The 16,307-nt window shown below is 32.2% G+C and overlaps 3 protein-coding genes across 3 annotated transcripts; 2 read left to right on the top strand and 1 right to left on the bottom strand.

Annotated features, from left to right (window-relative positions):
• The first annotated feature begins 1,447 nt into the window (after positions 1-1,447).
• Positions 1,448-3,869, top strand: LOC130976361 (mitochondrial import inner membrane translocase subunit Tim13). The gene is made up of 2 exons (XM_057901210.1): positions 1,448-1,685; positions 3,398-3,869. The coding sequence occupies exons 1-2, from the start codon at positions 1,572-1,574 to the stop codon at positions 3,548-3,550; spliced, it is 267 nt and encodes an 88-aa protein (XP_057757193.1). The 5' UTR covers positions 1,448-1,571; the 3' UTR covers positions 3,551-3,869.
• A 3,206-nt stretch (positions 3,870-7,075) lies between these two features.
• Positions 7,076-8,645, bottom strand: LOC130973674 (50S ribosomal protein L11, chloroplastic). Its single transcript, XM_057898290.1, has 4 exons — positions 8,350-8,645; positions 8,113-8,285; positions 7,967-8,030; positions 7,076-7,462 (listed from the first exon to the last, which is right to left on the bottom strand). Exons 1-4 carry the CDS (start codon positions 8,549-8,551, stop codon positions 7,254-7,256), a joined length of 648 nt encoding a protein of 215 aa, XP_057754273.1. The 5' UTR covers positions 8,552-8,645; the 3' UTR covers positions 7,076-7,253.
• Positions 8,646-11,052: 2,407 nt separating this feature from the next.
• On the top strand, positions 11,053-15,780 carry LOC130973542 (beta-carotene isomerase D27, chloroplastic). The gene is made up of 6 exons (XM_057898124.1): positions 11,053-11,602; positions 13,442-13,534; positions 14,468-14,529; positions 15,149-15,255; positions 15,366-15,461; positions 15,541-15,780. Exons 1-6 carry the CDS (start codon positions 11,189-11,191, stop codon positions 15,588-15,590), a joined length of 822 nt encoding a protein of 273 aa, XP_057754107.1. The 5' UTR covers positions 11,053-11,188; the 3' UTR covers positions 15,591-15,780.
• The last annotated feature ends 527 nt before the right edge of the window (positions 15,781-16,307 follow it).

Raw genomic sequence — 16,307 nt, 5'->3', positions numbered from 1 at the left:
ACTCAGCTTATTAACTCGTGAGCAAGCTCGATTTATTAAACTATTAATACATATGTTCTATATGTATTTAAACTATTTATTGTAGATTGAATAGATGATGAAGTAGAATATAACAAATCTAGTTAAATTGTTCAAGATAGAAGAGAATAAGAGAAATGCATTTATATATTTTTTTAATTATTTAAAATTTTATAATTATTTTTTATATATAATTTTGATATTTTTGATAAATAAATAAAAAATGTATAATTGATAGATAAATAATATATAAAATTAATTTTTTTAAATATTTTTAATATATATAAGATAATTTGTTGATATAAAATTATAAATTATGTTTCTATTATTTGAGCCAACTTGTGAGTTTGAGTCCGTTCGTGAGCTTGAGCCATCTCATAAGTTTTCGATAACTCGAGATTGAGTTTAAGAAATAGACTTAATTATTAATAAACCGAGTCATGAAACAAATTCAATTTTTATGAGTCGAAGTTGAGCTTTAGTCTAACTCAACTTAGCTCGGCCTTAATTCCAGCTCTAATTAGAAGCCATACCATGAGACATTGCATATGTTTACTAATTGTGATTGTAAATGTTTAGGATTGTGATATATATAACAGTAAAACTCTCAAATTATTTGAAAATTAGATGAAAGTATTTTAGACCAAACCAACGAATATTAGGATGAATAAAATGAGAGAAAAGAGATTAAAACAAAAAAAAAAGAGAGAAAAAAAATGAAGAAATAATCTATAATTTTATCAAAATTTTAAAATTTTTAGAGTGTGTTTAGAAAGCATTAAAATGAGAAAAGAATTTTATTTCTTTTAAAAAATGAATTTTAATTTTATTTCATATTTAAATTTATGATTTGAAACAATTAATTACGAATGAAATGAATTATGTGTTTTTTACTATTTTATCCTTATAATTTTTTTATTTGTTATTTATTTATTAGGGATAGTTTTGACATTTCAATCTTTAATAACCATAGAATTATAAATCAAACTTTTTTTGTTTGATTTAATTTGAATACTGATGTAAAAATTTGAATTTTCTTAAAAATTAAAAATTATACTTTTATTATATCCCAAATCAAAGAAAAAAAATTTGTGAGAATTTTATTTTTAGAATTTTCTAAACACACTATATTAAAAACATCTGAAATTATTTTCTATCAAAATAATTTTTAGCTATTTTATTTTAAATAAATTCGTTATCAAAATTCTATTGATAATTCGAATTTAAGTAAAGTGAACTGATACAATTATAACATTTTAACAAAATTTGAAAAATGTAACTAATATTAAAATTATACTTATTTATTATTTAATAATATTTTTTAATTTGATTATATTTTTTATTTTTATTTTTAAATTAAAAAATACCGCTAATGTGAGTTTAATTATAAATATATTTTGTAAGTCTTTTTAAAATTTGAAAGTTATGATAAATGAACAAATTGAGATTTAGGGTTTTACTCCATTGTGTGAGAAGCGGCAAAGCCATACAACACAAAACGACCCCTAGGGTGCAGTGCGCAGAGTGAGTGAGGCAGAAAGCAAGCAAAGCAAATGGATTCATTCTCAAGTCCTTCGCCTGGATCGTCGCAGCAAATGTCGGCGCAAGACCTCAAGAAACAGCTCCAGAGCCAGCTCGCCTTGGAATATGCTCAGCAATTTCTCGAGGTACATATCTTTCCTTTCATTCATGAAGGCATTGCCATTGTTTCTTGAATCTTGCTTGATCTGGATCAAGTTGTATAGCGTAGTCATTGATTTTGTTTTATCTTTCATGGATATTTATCTTCACTGCTTCTAACGTAAGCTGTAAAGTCCAGAAACAAAGAAACTTCACTTTTGTTTTATTTTATTTTTAACAACGGCAGTAAGAGAGAAGGGGGGGGGGGGGGGGGGGGAATAGGAATCGAGCACGGTACCCGAGGCTGAGATGAGATGCAACAGATTTTAATCACGAGGAATTTGAGAGAGTCATCAGAATTTATTGTTTTTGACATTAAGTTAGCAATCAATGTTTAAAAATACGGGATAAAGTATGATGTTAGATTATTAAGAGTAAATACTCTTTCCGGTTCCTAACCATTTGTCCGATGGACTTCTCACCCCCCTAAGAAATCTAAAAACCCAAATCAGTCCCTATCTTCTTTTATATATATACATTCCAGTCCCTAGTTAGGGACCGAAAATGGCATTTACTCAAAATAGATAGGGACTGGAATGTACATATATCAAAATAGATAGGGACCGATTTGGGTTTTTAAATTTCTTAGGGGATGAGAAGTCCATCAGACAAATGGTTAGGGACCAGAAAGGACATTTACTCGATTATTAAACTAAAGAAATTAGACTAAAAGAATTGAGTTGATGGCTAAGTGATAACTAAAATTAATAAATTCTGATGACTGTTTAGCACTTCTCTTTTAACCACTAATCTGTGGTTTACTGGTTTCAACTGCAAGGTTCCCTTCTATTTAACAACCTATTTTCATTTTTGGGTAAGGGGTTTGTGTGCCTGATTTCTCAACAAATTAATAAAAATAATTTCAATCAGAGGAACGCTGCACAAAATATAGGTCCTGAATTTGCCAAAATGAACCTGCTTGCGGTATAGGTACCATGCTGGTTGATAATTTTCACAATTTGTCCTTTTGGTATTTTACCTTGCGTCAGAACTATAGTTTTATTGACAAATCATCTTGAATTTAAACAATTCCTACAGTCTTATTGTACTTATTTTAACTGTTATTTTATTAAAATAAAATATTATCAATGTGCTGTCTATAAAGGAGTACGTCGATGAGAAAATGACTAATGGGCAATTGGTCCCAAAGTCTACTAGAACTGAGCTCTAAATATGTTATTTCTTTGCCTGTTAAAACCAGAATGGTTTGTCCATTTATTTTCTTGTTTATGTAGCTTTTATAAAAAATTGAAAGGAGTTAGGAAATTCACCAAGGTTTGTTCATCATGTAGAAAGAGATGCAGTAACATGTAATCATTGAAGTTATCCTTTTGCACGTATCATCGCTTATGATAAGAGCTGGATGTTCAATGTTATGAAATACTGAAATGTCTCATGATGCAATTGATTTCCTCTATATGTTCAAGCATTGTCCCAGCCACTTACACATATTATTGCAAAACTGTTGTATCACAACGAAATATCGTAGCAATAGCCTGGGTAGGATAGTGAGGACCCTTCCACTAAACTGCTTGGCTGGGGCAATACTGGTTCTGGCATATTAGAATGTTGATTTTGTTCGGTTAGGCTGTTGTTATTGTTAGTTTTTTTTTTTTCTTTTCTTGGGAGCTGGTTTGGTTGGTCTTGTTTGATATGTGGATTCAGCTATTCACATGGTAACTTGTTTTTTTGTAAGCAGACAGTGAGAGGAAAGTGTTTTGAGAAGTGCATCACAAAACCAGGTTCAAGTCTCAGCGGAAGCGAAAGCAGTTGCATCTCTAGGTGTGTCGACCGATACATCGAGGCCACCGGCATAATTAGCAAGGCGTTATTTGGAGGGTCACAACATTGACGCCACAACCATTAGTAGAGGTCACCATGAAATTTGCATCTACATTGTTGAATCTTTAAGTTGCTCAACATGAACTAGTTAGTGGCGTTGGAGAATATTTGCTTGGTGTTTTTCTCCTTGATACCAAGACGATTATGTGCTTATTTTTTTGTTATCCAAATAGCTGAGATTAACGGTTGTTTTCAACAGTTTCATACTTGTTTTTTTTTTCTTATATCACTTAACTTCACAAGTCTTTTAATAAGAAGATATATCATTGAAATGAAGTATTCTGTATCTATTCATTTGATTGTAAAAGGGTATATGCGAAGATGGTTTATTCTTTCGAGAAAACATATAGCTCTAGAGAAGACATGGAGCGTTGTTATAATTTTAACCTTTGAACGCGAAAAAAGACAGATCACATTACATTATATTAAAGATTATTCATTTGAGAATTTTTTATTTCGGTACCTATATTATATATTACGGGGTGTTCAAAGTTGATTCAATTTGAACAAAATTGATCAACGGAACTAAAAAAAATAAAAAATCGAACAAACCGAAAGAAATAAAATTTTGTAGTTTTTTGTTCGGTTTGGTATAGTTTTTTATTTTGACACTAAAAATTTGAACCAAACCAAACCGGTATATATAACTGCATATATCTAGGAGTGTTCAAATCCAAACCGATTCAAATTCAACTGCTCATCCAATTCAATTCAAACTGAAAATCGATTAAAACTGCACTAATTTGGATTTGATTAGATTTTCTACTCATGAAACCCGGTCGGAAATAATTGATTTTGGGAACCCGTGAAGCTTCACCACTTAACGATAACTGCAGCCACCTCCTTGGCCGAGAAAGGATGTGATAACGGGATAAAATAGACATATTTGCTCAACCGATGGACCACCACAAAAATGGTGTCCATGTCCTTAGACTTGGATAAGCTAACCACGAAGTCCATCGTCACATGTTCCCATATCCTCTTTGGAACCGGTAAGGACACCCTTGTTGAGATGACACATCCCGCCACCCTTTGGTTGCGGCGTCGGTCTCGATAACAAACTCTTTTGAGGAATCTGGAATAACCAAAGTGGGAAGTGTTCCCATGAGGGATTTATGTTTTTGAAAAGCTGCCATAGCTCGATTGTTCCATTCAAAAGCATTCTTCCTTGTCAAATCTGTAAATGGTTTAGTATTTGTGCCATACCCTTGCACAAACCGACAATAGTACCCCATGAGGCTTAAAAACCCCTGTAAAGCACCTAAGTCTTTAGGGAGCGGCCAAGCAAGCATGGCATTGATTTCGCCTCAGCTGAGACTATATGGCCCAGATACTCAACGGAATCTACTGCAAAAGTGCACTTCTTGGCATTTGACACAAGCTGATGGGCAATTAATATGCGAAATACCTTCTGCAAGTGATCGGCATAACTCTCAACGTCGCGATTGTAGATCAAAATATCACCAACGAAGACCAACACAAACTTCCATAGTAGCAGCTTAAGGATGTCATTCATCAATGTTTGGAACAAACTCAGTGCATTGGTTAAACCAAAGGGCATTACCAAGAACTCATACTGCCCCTCGTGCGTCTGAAAGACAGTTTTGGGAATATCCTTGTCGCGCATCCTAATTTGGTGCTTGGAAAAAACTGTGGCTCCCGCCAATTCATCCAAAAGCTCATCAATGACCGGGATCGAAAAATTGTCTGCCACAGTTATCCTATTTAAAGCGCGATAGTCCACAAAAAACCTCCAACTCCCATCTTTCTTCTTGACCAACAAGATGGGACTAGCATAGGGGCTCATACTAGGCCAGATGATTCCCAAAGCCAACATTTCCGAAACCATTTCCTCAATCACCGCTTTTTGGTGGTGTGGAAAGTCGTAAGGCCTAATGTTAGGCACTGCAAACCCGTCCTTTAAAGGAATAGCGTGATCATGCGACCGATACAGCAGTAAACCTAGTAGGGATTGACAGACTATCTCATGAGCGTCCAACACCGTTGTATCAACTGTGGAACACTTGTGACCGAGGTCGAGTGAAAACTTAAATCCCCATAATACAATTCTGGATCACCCTTCAAGGTTAAAGCCTCCACACCCTTGAGTATCTCAATGAGTCCTTAAAATTGGCTCAAATGACTACGAGCTTATCTAGCCATGCCAACCCCAAAACCAATTCAGCCTCATCAATGGGGAATAGGTAGAAATCCTCAGTTCTGGACATCCCCTGGAAGCTCAGTGTAACCCCCTTGCATCTGCCTTGTCCCCTCGAATAGCGCCAATCTGCCACCCTTACATAGAACCTAGGCGTGGTATCCACGACCAAACCCAACTCTACTGGGATTTCTGGTGCTACAAAGTTGTCTGAGGTGCCACAATCCACCATCACCCGCACATGATGTCCCCACACCTCGGCTCACGCTTTGACTGACCTATGTGGCAGTTAGAGCATGAAAGTTTGAGCTCCAATTGCTCTACTGCCTCCAGCTTCGTGCTCTAACCAATCTCCCTCCTCAGCCTCAGGTTCCATAATCAACAACTTGAATTCCTTGTTCTTGCACACATACCCTGCTGAGTATGGTTCATCGTAGAAGAAGCATTCGCCTCGTACACGTTTAGCTTTGTAGTCCTCATTGCTAAGGTGCGGCGCTCCCCGCTGTTTCGGAGGCTCCATCCCTGACTCCGCACTCTTGCTTGCCGGACCTGTCGCCGCCGCTATGAGAACCAACCATTTAGGAATGTTTTGTGTCATAGGCTTACCAACTGTGGAGGGAGTTCTTCCTCTCCCGTTCTAACAGTTTTAACAGAAAATTCACAAAACTAAAACCAACTAATCAACTAGTATTTATAGGCAACTGTTAGGACTGAGAACTATTTCCCTTATGCCTGCTAGTGCAGCTCAAAGGAAACAACTAGATAGCTAATTTACAGCAATTAGTAACTAAAACAACTAAAACCCAGCAAGTAGACTACTTACCTTTCCTCTTGTAACTAAACCAAATCTGTTTCTATTAGGCTGAATAAAAATAAGAATGAAATAGTAAGATGAATGTAATGAAAAAACATAAATAGCGTATATATTAATGAGAAAACATATAGAAAATAGAGAAGACAACTGCAAAATTATATAGGGGTGAAAGGCTTTATTTTATAGATAATAAAGAAGGCAATAAGGAAACCTTAAGAGTCTATTTAAATTATCGTTTTTATTTTCAGTGTTTTTGCTATTAGGATTTTTCTTGGAAGAACAAGAAAGATAAAACAATGAAAATAATAATGAATTAAAATATTAAAAATGTGTAGGCATCATACGCATACATGTAAAAGGCATGAATATACACATTTTTGTCAAATATCTATTGCTATCCAAATTAGAGATTGTTTTGAGAATACTTTTACATGGTTTTCACCGAACTATTCATGACCATGACTCGTTCACATCCTCGGATTCTTCAAACAGATGAGAATGAGATCTTTGGCATCAAATCATTTTCAATCAAACTCAGCTCAATACAAGTATCATGCCAGTGATTGACGAAAGCTTTTCCAAATTTAACTATATAACGAGGGCATACATTTAAGTAATACAAAATAATAAAAACCAGTTGATGTTTTCTTTGTTGTTCTCGAAGAAAGAAAGAAAGAAAGAAAGACAGTGTACAGGAACAACCTAAGAATTCTCAAACTCTTAGCCAAAAATAAGATCTTATTACACAAGTTCCTTTTTCTTGGGTTCAAGAACAGGAGGATCAACATCAATTCCCATATTTGCTGCAGTGCCTGCTATTATTCTCATAGCAGATTCGATAGTCGAGCAATTCAAGTCTGGCAACTTTTCAGTAGCAATTGCTCGCAATTGGTCAATCGTGATCTTACCTACTTTTTGCATCTGCGGGTCTTTCGAACCCTTTTCCACTCCTATAAAATCAATTCAGACATTCAAAAGCAAGGACACAGATCTCATCAGAAGAATGATAATCTTGTAAAGACCACAGAAACATATCTGTATCTGCAGTAATTTGTTCATGGTAGAACATAGATAGACAATTTTCTCAAAAATTGAACTTCAGTTGGCAACCGAGAGCTAGCATATTACCCTTACAATCACTTTCCAATCTAGCTTGTATAAGAAATTGAAATTCCAAACAAATGGCACCCATAAAAATTCATGCTTCCTGACCCTTCAAAATTCAAATGCAATCTCAAACATTATTATGAATACCTAACATATATAATCTATCACTTAATTTCAGATGGTCACTAATCAAATTTAGTGAAATGACAGCATCCCACCATTTAGCTTACTCGAATAATGCTTAATTCGCAATTTAAGATTACATTTTCAAATTTAAGAAAGAAAATTTTCTGAAACAGAACATCAAGCATAACATCAAACACCTTGGAGGCAAAAAAAGAACATACCGGCAGCCTTAAGTAGTAGAACCGAAGCAGGTGGAGTCTTCAATATGAAAGTAAAGCTCTTATCCTGGAGAAGGAAAATGAAAAATATTAATGTCAAAGAAAAAGGAAGAAGAAGGGGGATGGAAATGAAAGAGTAAAGAGCTTACATCAAATACTGTGATTTCGACAGGAATGACATAACCGGCCTTGTCGGCAGTCCTGGCATTGTAATCCTTACAAAAAGCCATAATGTTGACACCCTTTGAACCGAGAGCCGGTCCAACCGGAGGAGCAGGAGTGGCTTTCCCAGCTTCCAGAGCCAACTTTATGATTCCCACAACTGCAACACCCAAACCATGAGTGAATTCTGCTTAGAGGAAATGAAAGTGAAGGTAGTATGTTACCTTTCTTGGCTTTGCCACCGGGCTTAGGGGGAGCCATGGCAATGACATTGAAGCGTCTTCTATGTGGAAGAGGGATTTTGGTTTTAGTGAACCGGAGAGAGATGTTGGTTTGGGGGTTTAGGGAAAATTTGACGGGAACAGAAAAGAGAGAAGAAGAAGAAGAGGAAGAGAGTGAAGGGGAGGAGAAGAGGGTTAAAGCCATTGGCAGAGTTGAAGCTTGGCACACTCCCTCAGGTTTGGATAAAAAGCCCCTATCCTTTTGTTTTAACTTCGATACCTCAATCCATTCGTAAATCTTCAAAATTGAAAAGCCGAACCTGTTTGCGCCTTCGGTGTAAACAATAATAATAATAATAATAATAATTCACATAATTAAACCCACATTCATCTAATTTTACACAAATCACCCACAATAAAAAACGTAACATGAATCACCTCAATCACATCTCTATGTAAATTAAATGAATTAGACTAGATTTAACTCTCTATATAAATCAATTGGTTCGATTTATATATATTTGCATATTATTCTAGTAAATCTAATCACTTTGTTTAGATTTACTAAGACAACATACAAACATGCATAAATCAAAATAAGGTGATTAAATTTATATGGTACAGACATAAATCCAACCGGTGTATTTCAATTTACAATATGTAATTTGAAAAAAATAATTAAAATACTATATCAACAAAATTATCATTTAATTTATGAAATTAAGTATAAAAATTATTTCTTTAAAATATTGATATACTATATATAATACACATACATTATAATTTTTTAAATAAATATTTTATTTATGGGTATAAGTAATTTGTAACATATTTATCAATTTTTTTTTACATATTCCGTTTACTATGTAAACAAATTAAGATTGCTTATATTTCGTTTACACCATAAACGAGATAAGACACGATTTTATTTAGTATTATCTCGTTTGCAAATGAGATAATAGAATTTTAAAAAAATACACATAATGAGATAAATTTATAATTATATCGTTTATACCGTAAATGAGATATATAAAGTTATAAATATAAAAATATAATTTTAATAAATATAAAAATATAATTTTTGAAAATAATAAAATAATATTAATAATTTAATTTATATCAATTTAAAAAATAAAAATTAATATACTTTGTTACCATTTAGATCGACTTTAATTAAATGATATCTCATTTATATTTTAAATTTTAAATTAATAACTTTTTTAAGTTTATTTGTACTAAACTATTTAAAATAGATGGTTTCAAACAACAGTAGAAATAGACGGTTAATTTTAAATTACTAGCTTACACATAAAAAATCACAAGATTTTAGAAAAAGACAGATAAATTTACGTAAAAGTAGTTATTTAAAGCTGTTCACTTAAAACTAGCTCATTATATTTCTATAAACCAACACATTTAATTTTTAATTATATATGTTCAAATAAAATTTATCAAAATTTTTAATTTTTTTATTATTTTTAATTATTTTTTAATACTAATTTAAAATGTGTTGATTTTTATAAAAATAATATGTTAGTTTCAAATGAACAATTTTAAATCACATCGATATTTTTAGAAATTAGTAATTTTTTGTTCGTGTAAGTTACTAATCTAAAATAATATTTAAAATTTTAAACTTAACTAAATGAAAAAAAATTGAATACGAGAAGAATTTAGTGCAACCATAAATACAGAGAATCGAAGAAGATAGAAACAGTATGTGAGCACTGTATAGTTATTGATAATTATTTAAATTATCAAATGAGTAAAAAATTATAGTTATTAAAAAACATTACATGAATATCTCCTATCACCTCTCTATGTAGTAGATTTAGCTCTTTAGGTAAATCTAATTACCTTGTTTTGAATCATGCATGCCTGTTATCCTAGTAAATCTAATAATGCTGTTTAGATTTACTAGGATAACCTGCATGTAAGCATAAATCGAAACAGCAAACTGGGTTTGGCTACATAATACATCTCAAGGACATTGTGTTTGATAACTCCCTGATCATTGCATTCGTAGAATGGTGGCGTTTGGAGACCCACACTTTTCACCTGTCATAGAATGAATGTATCATCACTCTGCAAAATATTGCGAACCACCTTAGATTACACACAGATGGAGAGTCAATAAATGGGTGCCTGCGTGACTTCCAGACTTGACACCAACTGTCGACATGGAAATACGTGAAGGAGCTCCTAAATGCCAGACCACCGTTCTAGCGCAACATGATACCCCTTCCAATTATTGATCCTTTTATATATGTTTGACTTTTATCCTATCATATCAGTAGAAACAAGATATACATAACCCGCCTTTTTGAATGTATCACGTTTATAAACATGATATATTGAGATATGTACGTGTCTTATCTCGTTTACCGTATAAACAAGATACGGCTATATTTATTTTGTTTACAGGTGCATTGTACAAATAAGTAAATACTCTAAAAAATGCGTATATATGTGATGCATAATTATAATATTTATTTTATTTATTTAAAAAAATCTATTTATACATGATTTTTTTTATTATTTTTTATGTGCACATCATATTTTTTTTTTTTATATATTCTTTTCCTTACACTGTATCAGAACGAACACTATGTAATCTATTCTTTTACATTAAAGTGTTGCCACTAATAAATATTGTAGTAGATAAGGTCCATCCAATCAAAATTTATTTTCAATATATGAATAAGGGAACATGTGGCTTATAGGCTTCAAAGTCATCATATCCGGACACTCATATGAATCAAAATATTTGCGCTGAAAATTGGATTCCTTATTGGCGATGCTATTACACATTAATTATTCCATCAAAAAGCTGTAATCATTGATGGTGGTTCTGAGCTTCCAAGTTGTGCTTCCAACCCCTTCACCACAACAGCAGCACCGCAGAACTGTAAGAAATGGCAATGGCGGCAACAGGAATAACGTGACGTGGTGTGGGATAGCGGAACCTTCCGGTGAGCCTGCTCCTTTGGGACAGAAGACGCGTTACAATGACAGCGTGGTGGAGAAGGCGTTCATGACTCTGTTTGCAAGAAAGATGGAGAAGTTCGCAGAACCTGTGAAAGAGAAGAGGAAGAAGGAGGAGAAGGAGAAGAAGGGTTTGTGGGATTGGGGTTATGACTATGAGAGTTTCGTGAATGTGTCGAAGAGGGTGATGGAGCGTAGGTCACGTGCTCAGCAGCAGGAAGTCGTTAGAGAAGTTCTCTTGTCCATGCTTCCTCCAGGTGCGCCTGCTCAGGTTCGCAATTACTTAATCAGAAACTCTTGAGGCAGTAATTTTTAAGATGAAAACTCAGTGTGAAGTTGATAGTTGATGGGATTGATTTGATAACTTTTTATTGGACGACTCTCAATTGTAGACTTTAGGTAAAGTTGATTGCACCTCATGAGTTTCTATCAATTTTTAGTATTTTCTTGTCATCATTTGATTAGTATAAATACTAAATTATTTTTAATGGTGGAAACTCAAGTGCAGTCGACTTCCTGTGAAGTTGATAGGTGAGAGCTGTTAGATGATTCGACTTCACGTGAAGTTGATAGGTGAGAGCCGTTAGATGAAAATTTAGTCAAACCAGTCAAATCATTTAACGGCTTTCAATTATTAATTTCACGTGAGTTTTCACCATTTTTAATATATAAATTTTGTTAATTTATGTGTATATGAAAAAATTATAAGTACAAACTGCATTGATTTATCTACGTAAAATTTTGATAAATATAAATATAAATTATATGTTTTTGTGTGTAAAATGTCTGGAAATATGAATACAAATTATTACCGAATAAATATTAGCTAAAAATGATAATATTTGTTGATCATATAGTATTGTTCAATTAATTATTTTTTATACCATTTTTTTTTCTAGACGTGTTCTGAATTTTTTTTTCTACCTTTTCTTTGCTAGTGATGATTTACTTAGAAAAGCACATGGGAATTAATGTTTATGGATTAAAAAAGTTTCATAAATTTTACCAACAAAAGTTTGACTAACTTCTTAAAAAAATCATGAAGTTTCCAACAGGTGTAATTATTTTTCTGGCCATTCTAATTATTTTTTTTATTTATTATGATTAGAACTGTGTGCAAGGTATGATTAAAACAATAAAATCTTAAAGTAACAAGTTAAAGAAATTTACTCAGAAGTAGTGTATTTATGTGTTAGCACCATTTTCTGGTGATGGTATATAGCACAAGTGGAGAAAAATGGCTGAAATGGAGTAAGCTGGCTAATTTGTCACTATGTATACTTTGTAACTCTGTTCTGAATTCAAGTTCTACTCTGCTTCTTGTGTCAGAATTAGAACGGAAACATGATAATAAGTTCTATATTGAAAGAGAAACTCTTGCGTGCAAGTAATTTTTTAACATTATTTAACCAGTATAAATACTAAATTGTCTTTAACAAATAAATTTTATTAATTTATGTATACAAAATCTGAAAAAAAATAGATGCAAACTGGATTGATTTATGTGTGCAAAACTCTAGTAAATATATATGCAAACTATATGTTTCTTGTGTGCAAAACGTCTGTAAATATAGTCATAAATTATTGTTGGCTAAGTACGGGACAAAAATGATAATATTTACCAATCATGTAGCATTGTTCGTATTGAAATACTAGAGTAACAATTAAGATTTTTTGAAAGTGACAAATATGTGTAAACTGGAGGTTGTAATTTATTTGTGTTAGCACCATAATTGTGATGCTATATAGTAAAAGTGGGAAACCATAGATGCCTGATATGTTTTGTGTGTGTTGTTTTGTTAAGTCGCCTTTTTTTTTTTTGTATTAAGACGGGCTAAATAACCCGAAAAAAGACCTAAACACAAACTAAACGGGGTAAAGAAACCCCTTTTTCATCATCAAAAAGGATGCTCACTACCTCTCTAGGAGGTGTATCCTAAAAGTGTAATCCTGGTTCTAACTCTAAGCCTTTGCGCACAAGGCAATTGGCACCTCTATTGCTTTCTCTATAAATATTTACAAAACAAATATTCCAATCTTTAACTCTCCAAGCATTGATGTTTCTAATCATACTATTTGTTAAGTCACCTTATTTGTGTTGTTTCTGCAGTTCAGAAAACTGTTTCCACCAACAAAATGGGCTGCAGAGTTTAATGCTGCATTGACAGTGCCTTTCTTCCATTGGTTAGTTGGGCCTTCTGAGGTAATTTAGTTACTAAATCCTACTCTATCATTTAATAATCGGGTCATGCTATATTCTCCAAGGTTCTAGAATTTTATAGTAATCTCAAGATATGCATAGGCTAGGCTCGAGTTTCTATTCAATGAAATGAACCGTGAGGATTGAGGCCTTGCACTTTACTATAATAGTTTTGCTTTTCTTGAATGTTAGATTAGTTACAAGTGATTGTTTCTATGCATGTGTTCATTTTGACAGCCAAATGCATCATCTCATGTTTCTGTTTGCAAGAACAGATGTTGTAAAGAGAGAAAGTAAAAATATGAACATTCTTGCATTTTCTTTTAGTAGAGCTTTTGGAAATTGGAATCTTATATTATTATGAAACTAACGTTCTGATTCGGTTGAATCGATTTCAAGTTATTCCTAAAAATCCTTGCTAATTCACAAGGAATAGTTTTCAGTTGTTGATGAATCCTCTCGAGTGCAGAGTACATGTAATGTTTGTCAAGAATTAAAAAAAAAAAGTAGTATTGTATGTTCTTCCAATGATTCTGCTATAGTGAATAACTAATTTTATCCTAACAGTTTAATATTGTGCCTTCCCATTTTTTTGGATGTTTGTAGAATAAGTTACCATTTGTATCCATGAAAAATACAGACGCTGACAAATGTATCCATATAAGAATAAAACAACAATTGTACCCACTGAAGATAGCTTCCGTGTTCAAAGAATACCCTAACGGACCAATTATACCAACGTCCGGGTACTTATAATTGTCGTTTTATTCTTATATGGGTACATTTATCAACATCTGTATCTTTTATGGGTACAAATGGTAATTTATTCGATGTTTGTATAATGTTGAGTTTTATTAATCTATAATCTATGTATTCTTTTATATTTTCTGCTATGACGGAGTTGTCATTAATATTTAGATACTTGAGATGTACTAGGTTGTGGAAGTAGAGGTAAATGGGGTGAAGCAAAAAAGTGGCGTCCATATAAAGAAATGCAGGTAGATTTTATGGCTATGATATTGGAAATTGAATGTGTGCATAACTTCTATGTGCTTCCATCCATGAATGTAGGTATTAGTTGGTAAATTGAATGATAGCTGAAATGTTAAAAAGTTCACAACAATTTTGTAGAGAGAAAATATACTGAACTAATTTTTTGGTCAATATTAGTCCTTTAAAAGGAGGAAAAGGCAAATAAGTTTATAACTTTTTAATTCGAAAATACAATGTCTTTGAGTAATTGAAAATACAAAAACTTCACTAACTTTTTAAAATACAAGATATTTAAGTCTCTCCGTCCAAAATATATAAGGACAAATTAGTTTTCCGGAGGGACTTAGATGTCTCGCGTTTTAAAAAATGAAAGACGTTTTTGTATTTTTAATTAGTCGAACACTTATTTATCTTCGAGATAAAAAGTCAGAGACCTATTTATCGTTCATTCTAGAATTTAAGTTTATAATTTAGAATTTAAAGTTAAGGATTTATGATTTTGCATCTAGAATTTAAGATAATCAAAATAATTTTAAAAAAGGTTGACTGCTGTTGGTGAAAAATATGTGTAAATCTTTTATAAATATTTCTATGTTCTTGTCTTAATACTTTTTCACCTCAAAGGTACTTGGAGAACAGTGGCTGTGTGGGAATGTGCGTCAATATGTGCAAGATTCCTACCCAAGATTTTTTCACTAACGAATTCGGACTTCCATTGACAATGATTCCGAGTATGTTCTCTTGTCTTTGATCATGATTCACTGGACAAAATTTCTTATTATGATAAGGTCCACATACAATTAATTTATTGTTAACATGCTTTTCCTAAATTTAATCTCAGATTTTGAAGATATGAGTTGTGATATGGTGTACGGCCAAGCCCCACCCCCATTTGAAGAGGACCCAGTTTCAAAACAACCTTGTTATGCAGAAATCTGTAAGCATATTCCTCTGGTTCAATGGACCAAATTATTTTCATATTTTTAATAGCAATTTTTTTTTTTATGAACTTGCAGGTTCTGTTTCAACTCCAAGTTCCAGTGTGTGTCCTAAACTACAATCTTGAGTAGGCACTCCATTGAGATTTAGCATTCATTTTACTTACAGAATATAATGACCCGACTGATTTTCCTTTATTATTAGATGTGGTATAGAATTTATAAAATCTAGGTTTCATATATCATTTAATATAATAAACAAAAGTACATTTTGTATATAATAAAATAAAAGTGCAAGTTCCAAATAAAAAAATTAGACAAATTGATTTCTATTTTTTTTATAATATTAGATAAATTAATATCCAATAAAATAGGCACAGAATGTAGTTTATTATCTTCTAAAATTTTACACAATTTCGTTTCTCAAGAAACGATGACATTATCAAAGCAGTCTAATCGTTAGTCTCTATTCTTTATCCAATCATTGTTTGACCCCATACTATATTTTAGAAAAATTAAAAACCAATTTATTACTTTATAGAAATATTAGAAATTAATTTATCTTTTTTGTTTAATTAAAAACTAATTTATTTAATCATCATTTATCAAAATAATTTGACTTTTAAAAATAACCAAATTAGTCTCTAAACTTACAAATAGTGAATATCCATTCGCTCCCTAATTTAACAATCGTTATCTAACATTAAACGTTATAATGCCAACATAATATAGCCAATAGTAAAATAACATAGTTAAAACTTTAATATGTTTAAATTGACGTGCGAAATTAGTTAAAAAACCAATTAATAAAAACGAGTTTAATTAACTAATCTAAATCACATATT

Source organism: Arachis stenosperma, chromosome 4, assembly GCF_014773155.1.
Source record: "Arachis stenosperma cultivar V10309 chromosome 4, arast.V10309.gnm1.PFL2, whole genome shotgun sequence".
NCBI classification, from domain to species: Eukaryota; Viridiplantae; Streptophyta; class Magnoliopsida; order Fabales; family Fabaceae; genus Arachis; species Arachis stenosperma.
Note: the sequence above shows the minus strand (reverse complement) of the source record. Positions and strands in the feature narration are given on the sequence as shown.

Excerpts from the sequence above, each read along its gene's own strand:
- LOC130976361 (XM_057901210.1), top strand. The coding sequence starts at position 1,572 with ATGGATTCATTCTCAAGTCCTTCGCCTGGATCGTCGCAGCAAATGTCG. Across the intron at positions 1,686-3,397 it reads ATGCTCAGCAATTTCTCGAG|ACAGTGAGAGGAAAGTGTTT; the intron begins GTACATATCTTT and ends TTTTGTAAGCAG.
- LOC130973674 (XM_057898290.1), bottom strand. The coding sequence starts at position 8,551 with ATGGCTTTAACCCTCTTCTCCTCCCCTTCACTCTCTTCCTCTTCTTCT. Across the intron at positions 8,286-8,349 it reads CGGTGGCAAAGCCAAGAAAG|TTGTGGGAATCATAAAGTTG; the intron begins GTAACATACTAC and ends TGGGTGTTGCAG. Across the intron at positions 8,031-8,112 it reads TCGAAATCACAGTATTTGAT|GATAAGAGCTTTACTTTCAT; the intron begins GTAAGCTCTTTA and ends TTCCTTCTCCAG.
- LOC130973542 (XM_057898124.1), top strand. The coding sequence starts at position 11,189 with ATGGTGGTTCTGAGCTTCCAAGTTGTGCTTCCAACCCCTTCACCACAA. Across the intron at positions 13,535-14,467 it reads GGTTAGTTGGGCCTTCTGAG|GTTGTGGAAGTAGAGGTAAA; the intron begins GTAATTTAGTTA and ends GAGATGTACTAG. Across the intron at positions 15,256-15,365 it reads TCCATTGACAATGATTCCGA|ATTTTGAAGATATGAGTTGT; the intron begins GTATGTTCTCTT and ends ATTTAATCTCAG.